The following is a 27,414-nucleotide window of genomic DNA, read 5'->3' as shown; positions in this document are numbered from 1 at the left end:
TGAACTGTGTAGATGATAAGTTTAACTTGGGGACGGGTGAAGGGGACTTTTAAAATATATGATAAGTTCAGTTTGTTTTTTTGGCAGAACCCCTGCCTAAGTTTTTTGTTTCAGAATTACCAGGAAATCTACTTAATCTTTTGAAATATTAATTCTTGAAGTAAAGATCTGGTGGACAGTGGACTTTTACAAATTTATATTTTCTACTAAGTAACTGCATGGTAAGGTTAAAAATGTATCATTTATTCTTTGGGTATTCAGATGTCTGCTGGGAAGGAGAAAGAGTAGAATAAATAGTCAGATATAAATAAATTGAACTACAGTGTTGCTCACTAAAAACTTGAGCATACCAAGAAATTTATTTTTAGTAACAGACTGTTGCCAGTTTGTAAAGTGACATCTGAACTTGTCTTTTCAATGCATTACATGAGTAATTCTAAAAATAGCCAGTTTAGTGTAACTACTAAGTAGTATTAATCAGCTATTCTACTAGAAAAGAACTCAACAGGCCTGTCAAGTTTATTAGAAAACTTATTGGGGAACTGATTTCATTGAGGGTGAATAGAGAATAATGACATTATCATGTCAGCAGTCTACATTGTGGTTAGGAAATCTTTGGTTAAGGGGCATTCCCTTCAGGCTGAATGGCCTCAAGAAAATGTCCCCACCTACATTGCATATTACCATCATGATAGGAATGATAAAGACTTTTTTTTTACTCTAGTTTGCCTTTTTCTTTAAACAATTATCTTTGTTATTTTTAAGTCCATTTATATTGCAAGCCTTAAAAAGATCATGTGTTTAAAATCAAACACAAGTAAAGGTAAATGTGATTTTTGGTTTCTTTTACACGCATAGCTTAATGTAAACAGGGTATATTTTTTAAGTTTAACTTAATTTTATTAACATTCATTCCGTCCATTATTTTATAAAATAATGTGTTCTTATTTATATGGTATCTCAGTTTAACAGCACTTTCTGGATGACAATGGTTAGAATGTATTTTTTATTAAAAACAACACCAACAAAATTAATTTCAAACTCTTTTTTTTGTGCTGTGTGATTAGGGAAACTTATTTTATATGATGTTCTTCATTGTAATTGTATTCATTATACAGTAAAAACCCAGTCATTAAAAATATCTGGGCCATTAAAATTCTTTAAAAGCTGGAGTTACTGTAAAATATATGTGTGAGGGCTGAATAACAAGAATGAAGAAAAATGCGTTTGAGGTGAATGGCCTGAGGATACAGAGTATGGTGGGTGGCCTAATGTATAAATAGCATGGTCCTAAAGATAGCTGAGAAACATTTAAGTTGATAAAATTGAGGAACATTTTTATTTTACAGTCTTCTGATGAATACTCAAGGAAAGATTATTGTGTATGAAACAGATGCCTCACAGTATACAAATTCTGTTTGGAGGGTGGATTTGGCATGTTCTGCCTATGTTCTTGAAACTCTGTTTTCTTCCATTACTCAGTTAGCGTCGGCATAAACGTACAGTATGTGTGTGTATATGCTCTGCAAAGATCTACTGTTCCATCTGATGCTGGTTATATCTTGTGCATGATATTTAGAGGGTCAGCTTTAGCTCCTTAACTGACCTGCATATTAAATGTGTGGCTGGACTGATATATACTTGCAAGAGACAATAGTAATGAGGAACCTTGAACTATATTACTCTGCTCAAACTATATAAATTCTGCATTTATGTACTTTGCGTAGCTAAGGAGAATAAATACACAGCTCCATAAATATACTTTAAGATGTTTTATATTTTACAATAAGTAATATATGGTAGTGCAGTGGCTAGTGCTGCTGCGTGATGGTTCCAACTTCCTGAATTCAAATTCTGTATTGAGTTGTTGTCTGTGTGTAATGTGTGCTTTCCCCGCGATTTCTACATGGGTTTTCCCTGTGCAGATTAGGTTACTGTGGGATTCCAGACTAGCCCCTTTGCGAGAGTAAATGTGTAAGTAAACACATGGTTCCTGCCATGGACTGGCTCAGTGTTTGTGGGTATTTTCTGCTTTGTGTTTAGTGCTGCTAGTAGAAACACCAGCTTACTCAGAAAAGTTAGTTTTAGCCTATCAGGCCCCCAAATAGAGAAAAGAGCTATAATTTAAATGTTTAAAAAACATCTTAAAATTGTGAGGAATTGTTGAAAAATGTGTGAGTGTGGATATTTAAACACATGGGTCCTATGATGGACTGGCTCTGTGTTCATGACTGATTCCTCCCTTGTGCTCAATGCTGTTAGTATAGACCCTAGCTGCCTGTGACTTAGGTTAAATGAGCTAGAGAGGTTTATATTACTGAGTAAATAATATATAGATTCTACTGACCTTTTATATTGCCAATTCAAGATTACATAACTATTGGCCTTCCTGAAATGTTTGGTTTCCCCTGGCCTGTCCCACTCTGTTGTGCTGAGGTTTTCAGTTTAGCGGTAGATACTACCTAGACATTACATCATAATTTTACATGCTCATTTGTCAAGAAGTGTTCTTGGGAATGTATAAAACTGATGTTATTAAAAAAGCAAAAAACAGAAGGACGTGGTTCTATATATGTAGAACGGATAGCTTGTTACATGGAATATCAATTACAAATCATGGAGTATCTCTATAGAGGTGTACTACTTGCCCACAACTACAGCATAGGTGAGAAGCATATTCAATTACATATCTGATTACTGGCCTGAGAGAAACAAAACAAGAAGTCTCTGTGTAAACTGCTAAAACATTTAGAGTGACTCATTGAGCTCCCTACTTGCTTGCATGCGGCCTGCTGTTCGCTAAACCACTCATGCCAATCCTTCACTTTCGGTCTGTTATTGTAAACTCTAGGTTTTATATAACTCACAAAGCCACAGAGAGGGAGCTCTGTGTGCAAACCGAGATAGCCTGAGGTTGTCGCTGAGTGTTTTCATTTTATCTCTGTACACAGCACAGCTAGGCCTGTCAGGGCCATGTAATTTAACAACAGCTTCCTGCATTTCCATCATGTAGCAAACTCCCGCCGGCTTTTGAGAGTCTATTCACTGATACAGCATTTAACGTCGACAGGGTACTCTGACTGCACACATCTTGCTGGCATTCATTGATTACAGCCCTAAGACACATTAAAACTGCTGGAGACGTTTAAAGCCAGTGTTCAAGACATTCTCCCCCAAAGTTTTGTGAAGTTTATGAATTTGCAACAGGTGAACACCACTGAGCTGCTCAAATCCTTTATCGTTTTGGTCAGAAAGCATTGCCTTATCAAAAAAAAAAAAAAGAAACACTAGCAGGCTGTTGCTGTCAGTTGGCTTTTGGCCACAGCGATTGGTTCTTTTCCCTGCTGTTCATTTAGTCAGGCTTTGATTTAAACAAGCAAATGTGGGTTTGTTGTAATTGTAAAGTTTCTTCAGCCACGTTGTATGACACATCTGCTTTATGATAACCTTGTGGTTACTTAATCACCCTTTCTTTTGGTTGTTGGATCACTTTTAATTTTTCCTAAAAAGCTTTGCATAGTTAACATCGGGCTTAATGAAACAGGTAAATCCCATGGTGTGTATTTATACTGCAGTGCATTGAATTGTTTTTCCTTTATATCCATCCATTTTCTAACCTGCTTATCCTGTTCATGGTTGGAGGCTTATTGCCTATCCAGACTTCTGTTGGGAGCGAAATAGGAAGTAACCCTGGAGAGGGTGCCAGTCCATTGCAGAGTTTATATGTTACGCATGTGTTTTTGGGATATTTTTTTGTGGAAACGCACACAGACATGTCGAGAGTGTGCAAATATGACATGTTGTACATAGTGTCCAAGGTGGCACGTAAAATGGGGCATTGGAGCAGTAGGACAGGGCTGTTATACATTGTATCAGCAGTACCAGCCCTTAAAGTGAGGCTAGATCATTTCAGAGAACTTTCATATACACATATCCAAAATCACTCACACAAAGCCAGTTAACATGGGAGGAAAACCAGAGTACTCAGTTGAGAACAGGAAGGCCATACAACCCCCCTCTCACTCAAATGCAGTTTCCTGGAGTTCTGAAGAACCAATGCTAACCAACTCTGCTTCCCTGCTACTGTTTTTTTTAGAACTTTCACCATGGTGTTATTGTAAGTTTTAGTGGAAGATAAAAATAAAAATAAAAAAAAACACGTAGTTTATGATTTGTATTATTTAGAAAGACATTGGTGATGAAAATTCATTAAAAATAAGGCTAATACAGAAGTTACATCAGTATACTCCTATTCTAGGATTGACTGACTAATCACCTAAGGATCGTGTCTATAACCTTGTACTGGGTATGTTGGTATATAAAATGGATGGGAGGATTGATCTACTTGATCTTAAATAGACCCTTTACCAAATGATCCCAAGGGCATGGAAGCTACATTAAAAAAGAAAAGTAGAACTCTGTTACAAAAAAAAAAAAAAAAAATTGATCGTAATACATCTTGTGTCTGATGCAGCATTAACATGACACAACCTGTATTACAGAAACCAGTAATTTGTTTTCATGCCCAACTTTAGTGTGACGAACACCAACTACAGGGATTGTAAAAGTAGTGAAACATCTGTCAGGACCTACCATATGGTGAATATGGCTTGTTGAATTCTTTTCAGTGTTATCTATAGCAAATAAACCCCAAAAATGTTGTCATTCAGTTCTGTAATTAATTAACCAATTTCACGTTCAATTGTTGTTTTACTTTCTGTAATCATAAGCTTAATTTTATCTGGTTGCAGGGACTAGTTTTGTTTTATATGTTAATGGCTCCTGGGAACCTGCATTTGATTTCCTTCCTAGGAACTATGCATGTAGATTTTGAATATTTTTCCTATCTTCACATGGATGTCCTCCTAGTTTTCCAATTTTCTCTCACATGTCAGACATACTGTAAGTGTTACTCTTTACCTGGTGTCTACTATGGCCGCAGTGTGAGTGAATGTGTTGAACTTGCATTCCTGTCCTGGGTTGGTTCCTGGCTCCTGCCCAGTTCTGTCTTTAATAGGCATTGGCTGGCTTTGAGTCCAGAATGATGAAAATGAGGTTGGGAACAGCATGGATGGATAAATCCCCATGTATAATCAGTTTTGTACTGGATTTCAAAGTGGTGAAGAAGGACAGTCCAAAACAGAATAATTTGATTTAGATTTTGCAGTGCAGAGAGCCACTAATATTATTTTACAACTATATTAGTGTTAAAGAGACTGAATTATGCAAGCATCTATTAGAGCTTTTCTAGTTCTCATTTCATTGTTTACAATTGTGGTGTCTATAAAATGTTAATGGAATGTGTAATGCAACAGCCTCTTTGCAGTTAATTATTTTCATTTATTATGGCTTGAACTCTCATCAAGTTTTACTGTGCCATGAATCAAATGCTCCTTTTCTGGTATTTGCTGCTAATGTGATGTGCATTTAACTGGAAACAACAACTGTGTTTGTCTTTGCTTTTTTCATCAAAGCAAAAACCTGCAGAATTGTTTTAATTCTAAGTTTAGAAGATGGTGTCAGACCACAGCTCATCAACTTAAACTCACTAAAAATTAGCTCTTTAGAAAAAAGTTCTCACGTTTTTGAAAATGTGATTTGAGTCAGAGTAGAATATTTATGGACTTTCTTGATGTTCAGTACGAAAGTTACATTTTTTGAATTGCAAAAGAAGCAGAAAAAAAGAAACAAAGGAGGTTTTATCTGTGTAAAATATGTGCATAGGAAATTAGAGGGGGGAGGAGAGTATTACAGTGTACAAAAATACTTTGAATGAAAGAGCATTTTGATGAAAGCATTCAGCTTTCTGATTATCATGCAGTGAACTTGCACTCCTACATTTATGTGAAGACAATTTGCCATTACAGTATATTTAAAAAAAAAGGCTTGAATTCCACCAATGTGTGCAAGTTTGATGTGAAATACTAGGTATATAGAAACTCTGTCCAGCACTAATTCTTAAACATGGAGCCGTATTTACACTTGTTAGTAGATATATCACTTGTCACCAATTTACATTGCCTGAGCTAGGCATAGATTTTATTATTTTCGTTTCAACGTTATTTTTTAAAATGCATGGATATTATATTCTCTTTTATGTTGTGTGCATACTGAGAAGTGACACTAGAAGTGGAAATAGTCCATCGCAATAGCTACCCTGACTCTCTTCGTACACAGGGGCTAGTGTAGAGTCATCCATTAACCTAGCTTACACGTCTTTGGAGATGTGTGAGGTAAAATGAGAGTACATGTCTGAGCAGAGAAACTCCGAATGAAATAAAAATAAAACCTCACTGTTATTTCATGTATGCAAAGCCTCAGAGAGTAAAAAAATGAATTAAAGAATTCTTCAGAGGTAGCCATAAGCTTTTAAACTACATGTGTTATTGCTGTTTTTTTAGTTCAGATGATGGTATCTTCTTTTGATGTAGCTGGTGAAAGTTTGATGCATGATGGGAAATACCACACTAATGCAACAGAAAGAAAGCCTGAGCTATAAATATTTTTACTGTGCGACCCTTCTGAATACTTTATTTTTTCAGTTAGACAGAGAGCAAATTTTAGGCATCTCAATGGCAGCTCCAAAATGGCTTACACAATGTAGGTGAAATGAGAATGTTTCTTTGTCTTTGATTTCATTAAGATAAACCTCTGTGGTTTCATTGCATTAGGACAGGCACAGAGAACTAATTCTAATATTTGAGTGGGTTAGCCCACTTGTCTTTTACCCTTAATTTAACAAGAGATTATAAATAATTTAGTTGATCTGAAATTGAGTCTACAGTTATTTTTCACATTACAGCAAAAAAGTCACAGACTTACTATTGTGAAATCTTTGTTAATAAATGAGATTTGACAGCCCCCACTGATCATCTTAGTAAATTTTTTAGGTGTATTTATATTGTAGGTTTATATATATATATATATATATATATATATATATATATATATATATATATATATATATATATAAAAATAGGTTTTCCGTTCTTAGTTGTCTATTTGCTCATCTTGGTACATATTGAATGTCAATGCTTGATGTACTATATTAATGTGGATTTAAAATAATGCTACCTGTGCTAATGGTAAACAGCTTTCTTTGTCTGCAAATGATTTCTGCTCTTTGTTTCCATATAAATGAATTAGTTCTTGTATTGTAAAATTAGCCTATTTCTACTGTGGTATTGAGCAATTTTCTTCTTCAAACTTCAGTAGCTATAAACATAAATTAGTAATGATCCATCATAACATAATGTTTCACAAAACACATGGCATTTACATTAATATCTGGCTAAAGCAATCCATAGGTGTCTCTGCCTGAATTTTGTCAAATTTGTAATTAAGCAGGCACCTATTTTCTTTGTCAGTTTTATAGATGTTTATACTCAGTGAAGTGGTTGGTTTGAGATTTCTTGCATTGTGATGTTGTTAAAAGTTTGTATTTTGAAGTAAATGTTGTTTCATTGTCCAAATTTACGTTCAAAATGTCATGAATACTTTCAGCTATCATTTTAACTTGTTATAATATATACAGCACCAAGCAGTTAATTTTATTATGTGGAACATAAATTTGTCAGTCTTTTGTGTCATCTCTCTTTATTATACAAAGTGTCTTGTGTGTGAATTAGAAAATTATTGCCCAAACCTGACCATTTCTAGCAATAGTACAAGGGAAATGTACTTCATAATGTAACACAACATTCCTAAATATTTTCCGTATAAATTCATAATCATTGAACTCCTTGTTTTCCCTTTCCTTAAAAATCCCTCTAATGATCAGTTAGCCTCATGTTGACCTCTAACTGAAATGGCCATGGTGAGTCCTTCAGTTCCTCTGCAGGGCCATATGGTGAGAGGTGTGCCAAGTCTTTTTTTATGTTATTTAGATACTTTTTTGTGAGGTGTCTGTTTCAAAGTGCACATGGTTTAAATGTCATATTCATTATATATTTTCAAGGAATTGTCTGTTTGTAAAAATAAGGAACATTTAAAAAATATTATTCTCTAAAAGGTTATGAACTACTTTTATTTTAAGTACATAGAAATAAAGGTAAAGCCCTGAGATTATTGTTTTTAGTATATATTCAAAGCTGGTGCTTCATATTTATTTAAAGAAAAGTCCAAGTTTAATTGAGTTTCCATTGCCTTCTGATATATCAAACTCTGAAGTGCCACTATATTATAAAGCGTTTTAGAGCCCTCTGCATTACCCTGCTCTTTCTCTTTAGTCAGATTCAGGGCAATTCATTTAGCAATTCATTAGGGCTAAAAGCAGTATGTATGCATTCTGTGCAGAGTGAGCCATTTTGTTTTATAACAGATTGCAGATGAAAGGAAACCATTCATTTCTTCCCTGTCTGCTGTAATTACTAGTGCACTAATTACCCCAAATCTCTGACATCCAGGGTCAATAAGGATGGGAAGAGACACATCAAAGACAACATGAACAAAAGCAAGGACAATTCTCCTCAACAAAGCACCTCAGATTTACTAACAATATTTGTTTGGCTGCTTTCTACCTCTCCCACCCTCACCCCCTCACCCCCCCAATCCATCTTTTTTTAAGCTCTCTAAATGTTTATTATTCTGTTTGCAGTTTGACGGTGAAAACATGTACATGAGCATGACAGAGCCGAGCCAGGACTTTGTGCCAGCAAGCCAGGTGGGTTAATTAATCTTCTCTGCCTTGTTTCAAGTTGTAATTAAACAAATTTAAAGGGATGCATTGCAAATTAGTGGTGCTATCAGTAGCTGCCATAATCAGGAGTAATTATAATTTATAAACAAAGCATTTAAGCCCAGTTTCAAGTTAATGAGATGGAGCTGATAAAACACTATGGTTGGCATGTTGCTGAAAGATGCGGTAGTTTTCTTCTCAGGAAATCAGCAGCTGGTAAGGCAGTTGGATCTTCCCAAACAGTTGTTTTACCTTAAGGCACTTGCATTTTTCCCCAGATGTGGCACATTAGTAAATGTAATTGCAGATGGGTCAGCTAACAGAACTAAGTGCAGTAGTCTAACAGTGAATTCTAAGAAATTATAGGAATGCAGAAAACAGCAGTATATTGATCATTATGGATTTCAGTCAGCTTATTATACAGTAGGGATCTGCCACCTTGATTTGACTGAAACCCTATTCATGCGTAACTGATGCAAATTCAGAATTGCATTTGACAGTAATAGAAATTACAGTGTGATTGAATCTTAATGAGATGCATTTTGATTTCTATGTTTAAATGTGATAATTATTATTATTAGTAAAGCTGTTATGTACAAGCACCCTCAGCGCTGTACTGTACATTCAGTAATCCAGGAGAACAACCTGCTGTAGATGTTCAAACTGTTGCAAAATATTTAAAAGATATGGTCCAGAATGCTACTGTGTTTGTTCCATTTTCCTTTAACTTGCATTGCATTTCTAAGCATGTCTTGTAACAGTGTAAAAAAAAATCTTATTTTTCAAACTGTTCTTAGCATAGCTAATGTAAACTTGATTTTAACCAAGCAGATGCCTCTATTAACCCCTAAGTAAATATTGCATTTGAGCTCATTGGTTCAGGTCCCCTGACTCAGAGTCTGTTGGCACTGATACAAAAGTGGGTTAGAGTGAAGCAAAAGAGAGAGAGCAACAGAGAGAGCTTATTTTATGTTTAGGGTAATTTAGTTCTCTGGATACCTGCCCAGAAAAGCATGCTCACTTGATTCTGCCTTTTTCCCCCATCAAACTGACCTGAGTAATAGCACTATGAATAGTTGATTCTTTAAAAATGTTCGTTTGACTGCTAGCTGTTTTATATAGCACCCTTCTACAGTAAACACTATTACAAAACACTTTATACTAATAGAAGCAAAGTAAGTTGTTTACATGAGTTTTACTGTTGTATCATTGTCACTTAAGTTAATTGACATGCTCAGGGTCACACAGACAGACAAAAGCAGATTTGTCATTTAAAGCCCAGGACCTTAAACACTTTAGAGCCATAATTACCTGCCAAAAAATCTGTCAAATTTTATTTTATATGGCTTTACTAATAAACAGCATTGTGTTCATGACCCTCGTATTCTGATTAAGGGTCAAAAGGAGATGGAGATTATCCCAGAATCAAGCACAAGGCAGCAACCAACCCTGGACATGTCCTCAGTTCTGGTTAACATCTATAGCACAGTTGTTTTAATATGCACACAATATGAAATCTGGAAAGTTCAGCAATTCACTCAGGATCGCGGCGACAGGAACTAAAGCAACAACTTTTTTGTTTTAAGCTTCTAGTATCTTTACCATCAGGCCATGATTTGTGCCTATATTTAGATTTAGATGCATACAGTCCATTTTTCTCTGTTCTTTTCTAGCAAATTGCTGCAAAACACTGACATGACAACCAGATGACAAATAAGCAGATTTCATGTTAAAGTAAATGAAGTAAATTGAAAAAGACAAATCTCTGCAGTAGAGTGACAGTTTTAAAAATCCTTTTAGAAGTCAGATTTGGGCAACCCGAGTTGACTAACTAGTGATCCTAGTCCAGTGCCGCTTGCATCTTTTAAAAGCCATATTTATGATAATTTTTAATGGCATATTTAGCACTCACTGAAAAATACTTTTCTAATTTTCAAGTACTGGCATATTAAATAGCAAAAATATTCTACGCTAGATAACTACTCTGGCTATTTGCTCATAGACTGACTTGTCATTTTTCTTAAGTTTCATTTTTTCAGTTTTAATTAAACATAATCGCTGGGACAGAGAAGGGGAATATTCAGTCATAACTGAGTCAATATTTCTACCACATACAAATCATAATAAAATGTATGATTCATTTAAATATTATCATCATTTTCAAAAGGTGAGAGTAAGTCACTATAGTGCATATCAATTAGTTCATATGTCATTATTTTGCTTTGTTAGTTTTTTCTTGGTAACATTAAAATCTCTGTAGTCTCAAGGTGACACTCAGTAAAAACTAAAGCTGTTGAATTATTACATTAAAATGTTCATTTGATGTTTATGGAAATACAATTAAGACAATAACCCAAACAAAACATGATTTTGATGACCATTAACACTGAATCTTTAAAACTACAGGATGAGTGCTGCATACTCCTTTTAAAACTAAAAAAATACAATAATCAAGTGAATAGCAATAATGTATACCCCCATCACTTTTCTGAGCTGTTTAATGTTACTCTGTAAAGGACATTTGGAGTCTATCTCTACAGCATTGGGTGCAGCACATTTTAGGTTTAACAGTGAAAACCTAACTTTTATTTTTGTTTGGATGTGGGAGGAATGTGAAGTGTTAAGCTGAACATGCAGCCTCCAAAAACACAGTGATACACCCAGAAATGCAAGTTCCTGAATTTGTGAAGTAGCTGTGCTAACTACTCTGCTTCCATACCATCATTGTACAGTGTATGTATACAAAATACACTGTTTTATCTTCTCAAAAGGCATTTCTCTAGCTTTCTACCAACTTTTATTTAATTGAAGATTTAAACTTGGCCCTGTGTGAGATTTGTTGTCAAGAGATGAACCAAAATCCTTTTACCCAATGCTGGTGGAATAGGCCCGGACACCAGAGACCATAAATTGGATTTATTGGGTTTGGGAATATGTTACTTTGTATGTTATATTATCACATTTTTGAGGGGATGAGCTATTGCTGCCTGAATTTAGACATTAAAGAGGATATACTCTATGTATCAAGTACACCACATTTGTAGGCTCAGCTTTAATATGGGACAAAGAACAATTATTTCTGACTGATCACTTTAACACATGGGCAAACACAATATTGCAGAAGCCAATGACCCAGAGCATTGTCTTTTCAGACATAGGCACACAATTATAGTTCTGCCTTCATAATGGAAGTCAGCAGTCTTTTAAAAGCAGTGTCACAGGGAAAGGCAAGGATTAAAGAAAGTTTGAACTTTTTATAGGATTACACATAAAATATAACACTTGGTTGGGTTCAATGACCTGCTCTCGTCAAAACTGTTCTAATGTTTTAAACATAGCAATGTCATTTTATGAATAGTTCTAGTTTTTGAAGGTAAAAATATCCCTGAAATTATTGAGTACCCACAGGTATAAAACGTGAAACACTAATCTCTAATATAGCAAAATGGCAATGCACAAGCAAATGTGAATGTATTCATGGATGTCTTGAAGATGACTATCCAACTTATACTTTGAAGATTTTAAATGAGTTAACTGCTACATTTAACTAATGTAGGCTTGTATATTTGTATAGAAACATAAAGTGGAATTTAATATACATGCATATTAGGTACTATAGTGATTAAAATATGCCAAGCGTAAGTGGGGCTATATGTTTTAGTGGGCCTTACAATAGACTGGCTTCCTGCCTCTTGGTGTTCCCAGGATTGGCCCCACCCTCCCACAACCAGACCAGGATTAAGTAAGTTTGAGTTTGTTGTTATGTTCTGTTTTCTATCGATCCATTTTCCAAACCTGTTTTATCCTGAGCAGGGTCCCAGCAAGAATAAGGTGCAAGGCAGAAACAGTCCCTCCATCGCAGGTAGAACACACAGACATACACATACAAGGACTAATTTAGCATCGCCAATACATCTTATCTGCATGTCTTTGGACTGTGGGGAAAAAACTGGAGCTCTCAGAAGAAACCCATGTGCATACAGGGAGGAAATGCAAACTTCATGCAGATAGGACCTAGGATATCAACCTCAGCCTTCTTGTTGCGAGGCAACTGTGCTACTACTGTGACAACATGCTGTCCTAATGTTATGTTATGTCACAACCAAATAAAGTATGCAAGGGTGTTTTAGTGAGGTATAGGTAGATTAAATCTGCACAGTTGAATATTTTATCTTAATACAGAGATTATTATTAATGTTAACAGGTGTTTAGATAATAATAATAATAATGTAATTGTAAAATGTTCTGTAGATCCATTTCAACACATTCATGTATAATTCCTCTCAAATGAGCATCAACATAAGCAAAAGTATATAGATAGATATGTTTATGTAAATATATGTACAGGGTTTTGCCAGCTAAGTTAAAATTCAACACAATTATAATCAATCAGAATGAATATACTGTACTGTATATAGGAAGTCACTTTTACTGTAACATTGATGCCTGATGGACCCACTGTGCTGGGTTTAAATCCTGCAACTAGTTGTCATCCAAGTGGAGTGTGCATATTCCTAGTGTGTACATCTGCCTTTCTTATGTGTACTCTTGCATTTCTATCACTTCCCTAAATACATGCAGGTTAGATGGATTGATAATTCTAAATTGTCTCAGTGTGACTATGGGTGTGTATATGAGTAGGCCTTACTTTAGACTGAAGGTCCACCATACACAGATGTCTGTTGCCTTACTCACAGTGCTGTCACAATAGACTCCATCCCCTTACAATTTCATTAAGTCAGTTTGAGAATGTTATGTAATATATGTAATGTAATATGTAATATGTAATAGAAAGGATGTTTCTTTTCATGTTACTGGTTAAAACAGGTAGTCAGAAAGTAAAAGAGAAAATGTGTGGATAAATGAGATGGAATTCAGAAGTAAAGAGTCCAATGGCTGTTAATACAGCATTTTTGTAGACACCGGATATGTGTACCATGAACAGTAACCACATTAGTGGCTTCATGCATGAAGATACTTTTATATGTGGAACATCCAGACAGTGGCTTTTCTGTGGTTGGAAACAGAATGTTAATGAAAGGGGGAGACGTAACTTATGCAGACTAACAAACAGGCTACAGTTGATCAGTTACTAGTAGAGTACAACCCTAGCATCGAAAGAGGCCTATCAAAACTGTGTACCATGGAAGACTGGAAAAACATTGCGTTGTATGATGAATCATGGTTTCTGCTGATTAAAGCCGAGAACCAGAATACGGCAAAACCACCTGAGTGTACGGTTCCATTCTGAGTGACACCATTATCCGCTAATAGCGTCATGGTGTGGATAGTACTTTGGTGGCCCACATTGCATTCCTTGATGTTAGTGGAAAAATAATTGAATTCCGTATACAGTTTCAACATTAACGCTTGTTTAGTGTTTGTCCTTAAGACAATAATACCTATCTGCAAATAGTCTTTTTCAGGAAAGTAATACCCCATGACACAAGTATAGGCGAGGGTCTAGAATGGTTACTGCCTTCAGTTTAATACAGTAACCTTTCCAGTCATTCTTATTCAGCCTAATTAACCCTCTATGTTATTAGACTGAGTTAGTTGTCTAGAGTAGGCATTCACCATGTGCTAATTTTAACAATTGTGGAAAACACTTGAGTCATCAGCGGTCAACATTACTGTACCACACTTTCAACAACTACGTAAGTCATTATACTGACAAATTCATTTTCTGTGAAAAATTGAGGAATATGTTGTTGTTTAGTAGATAGATAGATAGATAGATAGATAGATAGATAGATAGATAGATAGATAGATAGATAGATAGATAGATAGATAGATAGATAGTCTGAACACACCACAAGGGCTAAAAAGGAAGAAAATTAATAAGAAACAAAAAGTTCTGACTTGGTAGTCACAGCCATAGTGAGGCATTATACGGGCATATTGGCTGTTGGTATAAAGGAGCCCCAGTAGCGTTTCTTGACAACACTTTTGCTGAATAATTTGTTGGCTGAAAATACTCAGTGTCAATGTGTCAGAGAGAGGATGTTCAGCATTGTTCATAATGCCACTCACATCACTTCTTTGCTACATCCTCCAGGGGGTCTAGAGTGTGTCCCATATCTTAGCTTGTTAATTTGGTGGGCCTCTCATGAAGTGATGTTCCCAGCCTAGCACACTACAGTGTAGAAAATTTCACTGGTCAGCATGGGGTTGTGAAATATGTAAAGGATGTCACTACCCACATAAAAAGAACACAGTCCCCTTTAAGAAAAGAATATGCTCTGCCCTTTCATATGTAGTTCCTCTGTGTTACTAGACTAGTCCAGCCTGTCATTGTTGTGCACTCTCAAATACTTGTAGCAGTGCATCACCTTCAAATCCACTCCCTGAATAGTGACTGGTTGCAGAAAAAGTCAATAGTCAGTTCTTTGGTTTTGCTGATGTAATGTGAACAGAACAGTGGATTTAAGCTATAGGAAACATTTACTATAAAGATCCATTTGATAGTGAGCATTGATCCTCTTAAAATGAACCCCAAAAAATGAATGATCCTCAGAGTGTGCTTAGCAGGCATTGTTTATTTGGATTGTAAATAACCTTAGTGGCCGTCTTCTTCTGCACATGGACACTGCTGATTTTCTAGTTAATGCATCCGGAAATCATATTCCCCCAGAACATAATATTAAAGAAGAGTGCAGTGAAGAGCTATCTATTTTTGTAGAGATTAAACTTAGCCCCAAGTCTTTTGCTACAGACATCCTCCAGTATAACTGGGTGCATGGGTTCTGTGAGGACAAGTTTGAAGATCTGCAGAAAAGATAAGAAAAAATACAAATCAATTAAAACAAGGAGGCTACCTTTAATTGTGTGCATTTTCCAGACAGGCTGTTACCTTGAAGCCACTCTTGCTCCTCTGTGTCATTATCATGTTTGCTTTTTTAATCACTAATCCATGTGTAGGCATATGGTTCCATTTAAATGTAAAACTCTTTCTTTTATATCTCTAGTAATATCTGACAGGGTCCAGTAATGTTCCATGTTTTGATATTTCCTAACCTACTCAGAAAGCAACTCTTAATTTTACAGGGTATTTGTGCTAGTGACTGCTTGGTTACATTATTATTATTATTATTATTATTATTATTATTTATTTACTACCTGAAATCCTATCAATACAGCAAAAGAACCAATAAAGATGCATAACTGAAAACTTGATTATTCAGATTTGAGAATGTTATGTTATGTTTATGTAAATTTATGCTTCAAAAACAAAGGGCCACAACCTTCATAAGTCATAGATTGAAGTGGTAACTGAGATTTCATGGCACATTTCAACAAAAGGTTCTCCCATTTAAAATATACACATCTAATTATCAGTTAAACAGCTGAGTCTTTTTAACAGATATTCCATTCCAATCGTACCGTAGCATGCTATTGCTGTTTTCTGAAAGGGTCCATACATTTTTGCAGATTATGCACACTGTGTCATATATTAGAAAGAAGACTCAGTCCAAGATTGTAAAAAAGTAGTAAATGCATAGCTATTGTAATGGAAAAATAAATACCAAGAGAATACATGGGAATAAAGAGTGACACACCCCTGGGTGACTGTTGCATATAATGAGCCCTGTATATTTTTGAAAGTGCTTGAACGTGACTGATTTCATTTTTAAAGTTATCAAACTTACATAACATTAAATTCCTTGATGAAACGGAATATTGCTGAAAACTACACCCACAAAGTGTTTCTCCAGTGCTTTGATAGTCTTATTTTATTACATTAGAAAAGGATAACAAGTGTTCCAGATATGCAACTTTGATCTGTGCAAAATGTCTTACCTCGAGGGGTGGTGGATTGAAAGTCTTAGTTAAAATATGTTTAATGGTGTTACAGTTAAAATAGAACTGAAAGCTTTCCATGTATTTTAAACCTTTTTACTAGAAATAGTTAATCTAGAAATGAGGATATAGTAATCTAACCATTTGCAATGTTGTTTCCTAAAAATACAGAGTTTACATACAAACTGTTTTTGTTGATGAGTCTTGAATTTATTTTTTGCAGCAAGATGCATTTTGGGTTTCAGGGATCCTAACACAAAAATTGATCATTTTGATAATTACACTGTAGACAGCAATTGCTTTGTCTTATTGCTTATAGAATGTCACAGTCACAGTTGGGCTCAGTATTTTATTTTCCAGGTAAATTTTGCACATGTGAAAGTTAAATATAATGTTACACCTTTTTACTTCCATTAAGTACTGTCTTAAAATAAACAGCTGCAAAACCTTCTGTCTCATAGAAACATTTGCAGAATGCTGATACTATACTGTATTGTGCATTAAAAGTACACCCTTGTGTAACAATAATATGCTTCTCTGAATTGAAAATTTATTTATAGCAAACATTGTACATTTGCACAGTGTAATACAATCTATTCAGCCCTTAACATCAACAATAAAATGGGCCAAACAAATCCCATTCCTGTCATATTTGATTTTTATCACCCAATATGTCATAGACAGCTAGGACACACTTCTGTATTTATTTCTATTTTTGTCTGTGTGGATCACATGTTCGCTCAGCATATACAACTCAAATCACTTGTAGCCCTCCGACAGAAAATGCTGTGCTTTTGTTCTTTAATAACTCCCTTTTGTGCTCTGGATGAAGAGAGATGTTTTTGTTTCTTTCACTGCTGCTTTGCCAGCTTACCATTTTTGTGTGAAAACATCTATATTTCCTCATAATGCTGCAAAAGCTTGCATGGGCAGCAGAAGAACTCAGTATAACAGTAGGACCACAAGTTGTGTGTCTTAACATTTTCCAGACATCAGGGTGCCAGTGTGCAGTATGAAATCTTTGGAATAAACATTTACTGAAGATGACTGCTTTCTGGGTAATGGCTGCATAATTGCAGATCATGTCAGGGACTCACAGAGGCAGAGCTTTCCCAACTGAACTTGATAAACACTGTTTATGAACTGAACTACTTTGGAGACTGAGGCATCTAACAGACACCTGCTGATGATGTGTGCAAATGTTTGCTTTGTTTGATTCAACAGTAAATTGTATAGAACTAAAATAGACGTTTAAGAGCCTGCTAAATAAAAAAAGAATATCTATTGGATATTTATGCTTTAAATCTTAGACTGTCTGAGTAAGTCTTAAGCTCAGGTTTATGCTTTATGTGGCTGACACCAAAGTGATGACTTTCCACTTTTGTTGGTAATCTGTTTTAAGTGGGCACAGTACTTGTATCTGTTGAAAATTAAGTTTTTCCATAGTAATTATACTGCATATCATTCTGTTGAAAATGTCTGGGGGCTTCTATTGTGTTTACTGTAATTTTAAATTAAGAAACAGTTAAATAGTGAAGATCATGTGCACTAGCTCAGTTTACTATAATAATCGAGTTCACCCATTCACTTACATTTCACTTCAGTTCCGTGTGCCGGACAGTCCCACCCAGCCACAACAAAATACGAAACAAACAGGACCCCAATGGAAGCGAGATGTGGCATCTCAGTTGGACTACCCTCGACTACCCTGGGTAAATAATGTATTTAAATAAATACCTTTTAACATAAAATGTGATCAGCTATTTAAACTGTGTTTTAGTCATTGATGTAAAGTGGTGAAGTACAATTAACTCCAGAAGGAAATTTTGTTTTCTGTTTAATACACTTGATTATAGGCAAAATTTCTGTTTCTAATGTTTTTGTAATCTTTAATATATTTCAGGTAAGAAAAGTAATGTATGTTTTGTGGATGCTATTTCTAAACTAAAAAAATGCTGGCTTCAGTAAATATTTAATAATCTAAACCTTCAAAGTAAAGTTGGCAATTTCTTTTGGATAAATGCAAAATGAAATTCTAAAAGAAGTAAACAAGAGTTTTATAATGTTTTTCACTATACAGTGTGTTGACTGCACACATGCACACACATATATACTGTGATCTAAACAGGTGCAGTATATATGTGAATTCCTATATGCATGCCAGAAATTTTAAAATATGTTAGCATGGACAGTTAATGGAATAAAAAAACACATTTTTTTTCTTTGCTATCCTTTGAAAATCAAAAACATTTCAATTTGTTTTACAAATGGCAGGAAGTGCTTGTCAGTGTAAAGCTTTATAATATAGGTACTGTAAATGAAATGCTTTGTCTCCTGGGTTTAATTATTGTAGGGCATATAAATTAACATTTTGCAGCACCTGTTTCCAGCATGGTTTCTTCTTTCTTTAGGAGATTATAGTTATGAATGCCCACATTCCTTTGGGTCTCTTCATTAAATTACAAAAACAGTTCCTAGTACAACACAAATGAAGCAGACATGTATAATCATGCAAGACGAACAACAACTCCTCTGTCCCCCTCCCCCTCCCCTTTCCTCTGCATTGTGTTTGAACCAAGGGAAGCTCTGGTTCTGTTATGTGAAGAGCAAAATATGTTGTTTAAATGGGCATCAGAACAGATTCATGTCACAGGGGAAAATCTGAATGTTTTGCCTTTAGGGCACTGGTGCTTAATCCTTTAGTGCTCAAAATGTGAAGTCAGGTAAAAAAAAAAAATCTATATTTGTCTACACACGACTTAATATGAAAATCCTTCTAAAGGAATTGTTTGCTTATGTATAATTAGAAAATGGGTCAGAAAATGAATAAAGAAATGACAGATGCAATTCAGAGTATTGCGCATTATCTCCACAGTAATTACAGTATACTAATGCAATACTTACAGAACATGTATTTTACCATACTGTACATTACACTTCATTAGTGAAAACAAACTAAGCTATAGGTTCAATATGTAGCTGAAAGTCTAAGAGCTTTTCCAACAAATACCTTAAAAATGGCACCATGTAAGCAACAAAATTCTAAAATATCTGCAAAAAATGTAGTATAATAATTATTATTTTTACACATGAAAAGGTTTCAATAGTTAATGGCATTCATATAACTGTAGACTTGTCTGGTAGTATTAGCCCAATGGCTAAAGTGTTAAAATGGAAACTTGATGATTGCCAGTTCAGTCACCAGTTTGAATTACTGTGTGAACCTGATCAAATCAATCCATTGGTCTATGTCTGGTCTCTAGAAAATGAGTAAACAAACATAAAATGTGTGACTTTTCACACATGTCATATGCCATTGCAGATATATACTGTATGTACCAATGTTCATTTTATAATACATATATAATAAATATATAGTAAATAAGAGAGAGAAATACATAAAGGTTTGGGGTACCACAGGTAACCTAATGTTCAGTGTTGAAAATAAACCTCTAAAGGAAAAAGAGAACAGTTGAAAATATTATCACTAGCGATATAATGGCCATTTTAGAGAAAAAAAGACCTCCTTCCAAGGAGGGATGTTGCATGGTCAGAAGTCTGGTCCACCATGATATAGGACTTCCTGTGCTGCTGTATTTTGTAGTCAAGGTAGAGGAAGAGATGGGGCTGCTGTTCCAGGAGTGGAAGTGACGTCAGTAGGCCCCCAGAGAGTTCTCCTCCATCCTAGGGCAAATGGAAACTGAGTTACTGATTGTATCACACATAGACGGACCAAGACTATATAACATGACATGACATGACACTCACTTGCCTGACAATATATGTACAGTATATAGCCATAATGTCATATACAGTACATTTTAAAGAAATGCTGTATATCTGAAAATATTTTCATATGTTTTAAGAATGTTACATTAAAAGTGTTAGAAGTTAAAAGAAGCCTAAAATGTACTGAAAGTGGGGACTTAAATATACTCCTTATTGAAATATAACTGACAAGAAATAATTAGATATAATGATTTTTCAATTAAAAACAGATGTTTGTACGTATAGAAGCATGTCTATTTTTTATTATTAATTAAGAGGAAAAGTCAGGTGATGCAGTGGTAGGCTCTGCTGTGTCACACTCCCAGGTGATTGGCCTGGTCACTGCCTGTATGTATTTTTGGTCCTTTCTTTTTAGAAGTCTCAAGAAAAGTCAGATGATACTGCAACATCTGAAAGACAAGGTTAAAATTTATAGGAAACTCTCAATTGGTACCTTGATACTCTGGCAGTGTGTGAGTTTGCCCTGTGATAGACTAGCACCCCATCCCAAGTTGAGCCCTGCCTTGAGCCCGATCCTGCTGATAATGAATGGTTATATTTAAATATATATAATACAGTTGCATATAAAAAGTAATAACCTGATATGTTGTTTAATTCTTCATTGTCATTGCTGAATGATATTAAATAAAATATGACATAGTAGCTTTTTAATGTACACTGTTCCATACACATTATATATAAGTGAGCAAATTAACAGATACTTGAATAGATTTTACTAGCTGGAGGCTATTTCAGTGGCATTGAGCACAAAGCAAGAACCAGTCGATTTCAGGGTATATCCTCATTCATTCAAAGTGGGCCAGCTTAGTGTCACCAGATAACTTACCACACATCTTGTAAATATGGGAGGAAAATTCAAGTAAACAGACAGTGGCCAAACAAGGATTTAAACATAGTCCTTTTGCACTGTAAGATATCAGTGCTAACCACTGTGCCACCTACAGAAATATCTTTGTTTAAAAATAAACTTATTTTAAAAAAGACATTGACTTGTTTTTATTTATTCTGTGTTTTACAGCATTTGTAAAAACATGCTTTCTGTAAACAGTGTATGTGTTTTTTGTGAGTGAGTACATACTGTATATATACTGTTCATATGTGTATGTATATGTTTGATTCACATAATGTATTAAGATATGTATTCACATACATACAGGAACATATGATTATGCTGTAGTGAAAGCTGATTACATCAGTGTCCCTATATAACTTCTCGCTCATTAGCACCTGTTTGCCCAATCTTTCACTGTTGCATAATTAAATTTTTGTGCCAACCAGAAACATTGAAGAGCTCATAAATTGTCGTTGTAAATGGTTTTCCTTTTGTTTGTTTCTTTTTTTTCCAGTCGGTAAGTATCACACATCTGGATGCGTCTAGTAATCTTAGAAAACTTGCCCTATAGCGCCACTTGAAAATGATCCTTTATGTTCAATTTTCAAATCAGTACATGCTTTAGGGCTTATAGACACTGCTAAGTAACAACATATGGCAGGCTACTGTTCTTCTAATGTTGCTTCAAGCAAATAGTGTAATTCTGCACTTGTAATGATTTTTGCAGAGAACCAGTTCTGGAAAGTAGCCAGAAGTATGAATTCAGCAAGTTATTATTATCTGGAAAAATTCCAGGGCTATTTGCCATACCCATATTTTTTTCAAATATCATTTTACTAACAAGAAATTATTACATAAAGTATTTTAAATATTACTTTAGCTGCATTTTGTAAGTGTGTACTGTATTTCTAAATGCAAATAATCTTCTACTTAAGGTTATTCTTTTTCATACAATATGCAGTATACCCCTAATGAAAAAAATGGTTTCTTTAGAAATCAAAACCTAAGTGTTTCAGTTATAGGCGAGCAGTTTCATTACAGGCTGTGGTATAAAGTGGAAAAAAAACTGTCGTCTGACATTATAAAAAATATTAGTTCTTTGTCCATCTGATCTCTCTTTCCTGAAACTCATGTAGCCATTAGTCAGAATGGCCTTTATTAAGATTAAATGGTGGCATGCAGTTCCCAGCGCTGCCAGCAAGAGGTAAAGGGAGTGAGATTTAAATTAGATTGAATTTATCCTCACAACATTCATGACGGAGCATGCAGTTGGAATTTTGAAAGCAGATGGTAGATTTGTGCTTGTGTGCGTGTGTTTGTGTTTGCGTGATTGTGTTTTAAAAGCCAAGAATTATTCAGAAACTTTGATATTCAGTGTGTGCTTCTGCCTTCTTGATGAATTGTATAGTAGCAAGAATTTTTTCAACATGCAATACTCCATGTTGAGCACCCGTCAATATCAAATATCACTTTGTCAGAAATAATCAAAGGCCTTTTTTAAAATCTTTTTCATTTAAGATTGCATATTTACATGCTTATGGATATTAATGTAGTCCTGATACTGATTTCTAGCTTGAGCACCCGTCAATATCAAATATCACTTTGTCAGAAATAAGCAAAGGCCTTTTTTAAAATCTTTTTCATTTAAGATTGATTATTTATATGCTTATGGATATTAATGTAATCCTGATACTGATTTCTAGCGTTCTTAGTAAACTTTGAAAGCATTATCAATTTTAGTTAGCTCACTTAGAAAAAAGTGTAATAAGGGACAGCACAGCATCAGCTCCTAGACATCAAAAATACATTTTATGAAACAACAGCTAAATATTTTAATGGTAAAATATTAAAACGACATGTATGTATGTAGCAGCTGGAAGCTGGCCCAGTGTTTCAAAACGCATTACTTACATAGTTTCATACAACTATTTTCCAGGCCAGCACAATACTTTTTAAAATTATTCACATATACTGAGCGAGCAAAAATGCCATAGGTGTGATTTGTTAGGGCTCAGATCACAAGTGCTTGCCTGCATGAATTTTATATTAAAGACATAAATTATTCGTTTGATTGTTTAGTGGAAAATCAATATGTACATAGTTAACTTTAGTAAACACCACCAAGAGCCTGATTGTACACCATATATGTCCCACTGTTCAAATAAGAGGTTTGTATTGACCCATGTTCAATCCATCCTGCCAGCCTAAGCACTGAATAATTAATCAAAGTACTTGATTGCAAATAGCGTATATAAAAAACAAAGTCACATTTCCCATTCACTTAAGAAATCTTTCATGTAAAGATAATTAACTTCTCCATAGCAGTACTCTTTTTTTAACCTTTCCTCTCCTCTATAGAGATTTCTATATTTAGAGTTAAATCATTTCAGCTTTACCAAATGAGAGAAGCTATGGAATATTTGCTACATAATCAGAGGAGACTCTTTTCTCATATAATTGAGATTCGGGCAGTATCACTGGGACCTAAAGAAAATTGGCTCTTAGCAGTTATTGACTCGCTTCCTCCCTACTTTAAGGACTGCAGTATACTCAGCAGCTATTTAAGTAAACATAATTATTTTGTAGATGAACTGATTAGAATAGAAAATGTTCTGCTAATGAGATGCACTAAAGAGATTTGTTTCAATTCATTGAAATGTGGTTTCCACTCAGTTTAACATTGGCAAAAAGTTGCTATTTATGTATTATTGATTTTATTAATTTCAAATAATTCCTGTTCATTGGCACTTTAGCTAGAACCTTTTGAATAATGACCATGACATATTCTTTTTAATGCAACATTTACCTTTAAAGTTTATTCAGCATGCTTTATCCTTACTAAAAGGATTGAATTTAATACAGGTTGCATTATTTATGTAGAGAAACAGTGTGATTTTTTTGGAAATTACATTTATGTACTATTTTCCATTGCTCTTTTCATAAATTGAAAAAGGAAACTAATTTAAAGAGATAGATTCATTAATTTGTATTTTTCCATCAGCATCCTTATAAAAATCACTAGAAACTTAAAAACTGCAGTACTAGCATCATTGCAAAATATAGTCATTCATATTAATTTAAGCAAGAATTAAAAAATGGATCGCCAGCTATGTCATATAAAAATAAAGTAATACATGCCATAGCATTCATAGGTTTGAAATCATTTAGAAATTTTCATGTTTTTGATAGAAATGGATACTTCTTTTTGTCAAGGTACCCTTAAATTGATTTAAACATATGGTCTGGAAATTACTTTTATTGCAAAGGGCTATTACTATTTGAAATGACTGAATTATAATTTATTATTCACATATGACTGTAAAGCCCCATTTTCAGCAGCCATTACTCCTGTTTCCTAATGGTAAACTCTCATAGCCCATCCTTAATTAATTATGATTAAATGCTAATTGCTTATTAGAGAAACCTTTGTAAATGTGTCAGCACAACTAAAATGTGTTATTCAGTTCAGTAAAGCAAAAAAAAAAAGTCTTTCTTTGGGTTGCAAGGTACTAGCATTACAAACGTTCAATTCTGGGTTCAAAGATGGACAAAACAAAATTGCGAGCAGCTATTGAATATTTTCTGCACTAGATACTGGCACATTTGTTTTCAAAGGTGAAAATGTACTGCACAAAATCATAAATACAGATGAGTTGGCACCTTATTGAAAAGAAAAAATACAGAAAAAAATAAAGGATCTAAAATATTAAAATATGTAAAGAATTTTTTGTTGTTCATTCTGGTTCAATTTGGAATTGACAGTTAACCTAACACATCTGTGTTTGGGAATTGTTGGGGGAAAATGGAATACTCATAGGAAGACACAGACAGGCACATGGAAAACGTGCAAACTCCACACATACCCAGGCTCAGGATGCAAACTAAGAATGAAGAATAAATGAGGTTAGCAGAACTACTGCATCACAGTGCCATCTCTACTCCAAAAGCATGTTACAGGAGCATAAGCAGCAGGCTAGGGCCTTTCTAAACTACATCTCTCTTCTAAACTTCATGGTAAAAAATGTTTCACAACAAGAAAAAAATCCATGTAGATAGATTTTAAGACAAAATAATTTCCATCATGTCCTTGCAGTAAAAATATTAATTTTGGCAAATAGCTTGGCCAAGAAAACAGAATTGAATGTCTGTCTGTCCTTTGTTATAAATGTAATAACTAATGGAAAATACAGAAATAACTGCTTTTTTGCACAAATGAATGTAATCTGAAGCAGGATACTGGTGAAATTCAAGACGCAAAATAATTACTTTACAAATGTTTCTAAAAGTAATGGTCTGGTTCTCTAATCCCACTTTTACCCTGGGTTATCACTGAAGTTGCATGATTTTAGTCAGACAATTTTTTGAATTATAGAACAAGGAATAACATTTTCATTAAACTGTCTACTGTCTTGATTAATCTCATTTTATCTCCCTCTATCTTCATTTAATGTTGCTGTCATGAAGAACCAAAAAGGTTTGCTTCTGCTTCAGAAGATGTTTATGCAGTGGATTTTTACTTTCCTGATTGTATTGTTAAGACTGGCTTTGTGCGCCCAATATTGACCAAGTTTATAATAATATAGTATAAAAAAAACACTATGATATTACAGTTTATTCATAATGCTTTATTTTTTAATTCATGCAAGTTCAATTTAGCAATCTATCACATTCTTGCACATTCATGCATTAATGTTACATATTGCAGTGCTTTTTGATAAGCAACATTCTTGGTTTTGATAAACAACATTTGTGGTTTTACCGTTAGGTGTTGAGAATGATTTGTATTTTTCTATTTTTCTTGGTTCAAGCATTTTAGAGCAAATAATACATACACTACCTGTCTGTATGAAAAGGGTGGATTTTTTAAGTTAACATCTGCTATTTCAAGTAACTGTATTTGAACCTTGAGTATAGTTATAGTAAATGCAATTCACAGAGAATATTACAGTTGCTTGAATAAAAAGGCATGTTGGCGTGCATGGAATGAACACATCTCCTCCTCTTCTGGCAAAGCCTGATAATAATGTCAATTTTATAACATTAACACATGATTCTTTTACACATAGTCTTGTTCCATTATGCAATTTAAAGATTACGCAGACACATTGTTGTGACTCCAGATGGTTCTGTAATGTTGAGGAACTCAGCTGGACAAAAAACAGCCTGCTGCATCGTCAATAGACTTGTATGTGGTGGCACTTCTGGGAAGCTGATTCTATATTTTGAGATTTATATTACTAACACATTCATTTTTAGGTGTTAGAATCACAAATTCACAAAGCCTTTCCTAACTTCTAAAGGGGTTGAAAATGTTTTTAAAAGCATTCTTTTATAATTCTTGAATTGACTATAGCACTGTGCAAAGGTCCAGTGGAAATTAAATCAGATTATTTGGATCCATAAGAAATTTGTTCTGTGAAATTTAAGTGCATAAAATTAAATTGTATAGTGTGATGATGTGGAGTGATTGTTTATTCCTTAATAAAGAATACTTACAATCTAATGTAATCAAACATCAGATTTCATTGGTGTGCCATATATGTGTTATATACAAAATAAATGGTTGCCTGTTACATTCAGCTTTTATGTAGGACATGCTGCATGTCTGTCTGTCAGTCTATGGAAGTGGTTGTCAGAGTTCCTAGCATCCAGTGTTACTCCTAGGGTTGTATAGCAGGTCACATTACAGAGTTATTTCACGGAGCAGTTGCTTGCATATATACATTTAACAAAAGCTATTTTGAAGTGCTTAACTGAACTATAACTCTTGAGCATCTGAGCTCATGGCTAAAATGATATGTTTGAAAAAACTCTATAATCTGCTTGGTGGCACAGTGTTTCTTGCTTCTGCCTCACAGATATAGTGTCTTGGATTTGAGTTTTGAGTCTGGATGATGTTATTGAGGATGTTGTACATTCCCTCCATGTCCCTGTGAGTTTTCATTCAGGTACTCCAGTTTTCCTCCCAGTTTTCCAAAGATGTGCAGGTTTCATTAACTGGCAATTCCAATCTAGCCCCTGTGGGAGTATGGATGCATACTACGGTGGGGCCTGTGATAAACCAGTGCTCACTCTATGGCTTGAATAGGCTCTGATCCTCCACAACTCTGAATTATATTAAGTAGTTTTGAGAATATTATGTTATATTATAATTTACTATGAATTATGATTAACTGTTGAAGTATTTATTAATGGCAAATTAACAAAATCTGCATAAAGTTTGTCTAAACATGTATCGTCTGTGACAGTAGTTACATTAGATTGTAAATTATTTCTTTTAATAATTTGAAAATGTATGTTATGTTTTGAATAATAA

General features: G+C 34.5%; 1 protein-coding gene across 4 annotated transcripts in view; it reads left to right on the top strand.

Annotated features, from left to right (window-relative positions):
* tox (thymocyte selection-associated high mobility group box) overlaps positions 1-27,414 on the top strand; it is a 265,803-nt gene that overhangs the window by 114,942 nt on the left and 123,447 nt on the right. For 2 of the 4 annotated variants that reach the window (XM_028803560.2, XM_051929066.1), the window contains exons 2-3: positions 8,597-8,662; positions 18,082-18,189. In XM_028803560.2, the coding sequence (XP_028659393.1) occupies positions 8,597-8,662; positions 18,082-18,189 (174 nt within the window). The remainder of the gene's footprint in view (positions 1-8,596; positions 8,663-18,081; positions 18,190-27,414) is intronic. The other 2 variants (XM_051929067.1, XM_051929068.1) reach the window with 1 other exon arrangement.

Source organism: Erpetoichthys calabaricus, chromosome 6, assembly GCF_900747795.2.
Source record: "Erpetoichthys calabaricus chromosome 6, fErpCal1.3, whole genome shotgun sequence".
NCBI classification, from domain to species: domain Eukaryota; kingdom Metazoa; phylum Chordata; class Cladistia; order Polypteriformes; family Polypteridae; genus Erpetoichthys; species Erpetoichthys calabaricus.
The sequence above is the reverse complement of the archived record's forward strand: the minus strand, read 5'-3'. Positions and strand labels throughout refer to the sequence as shown.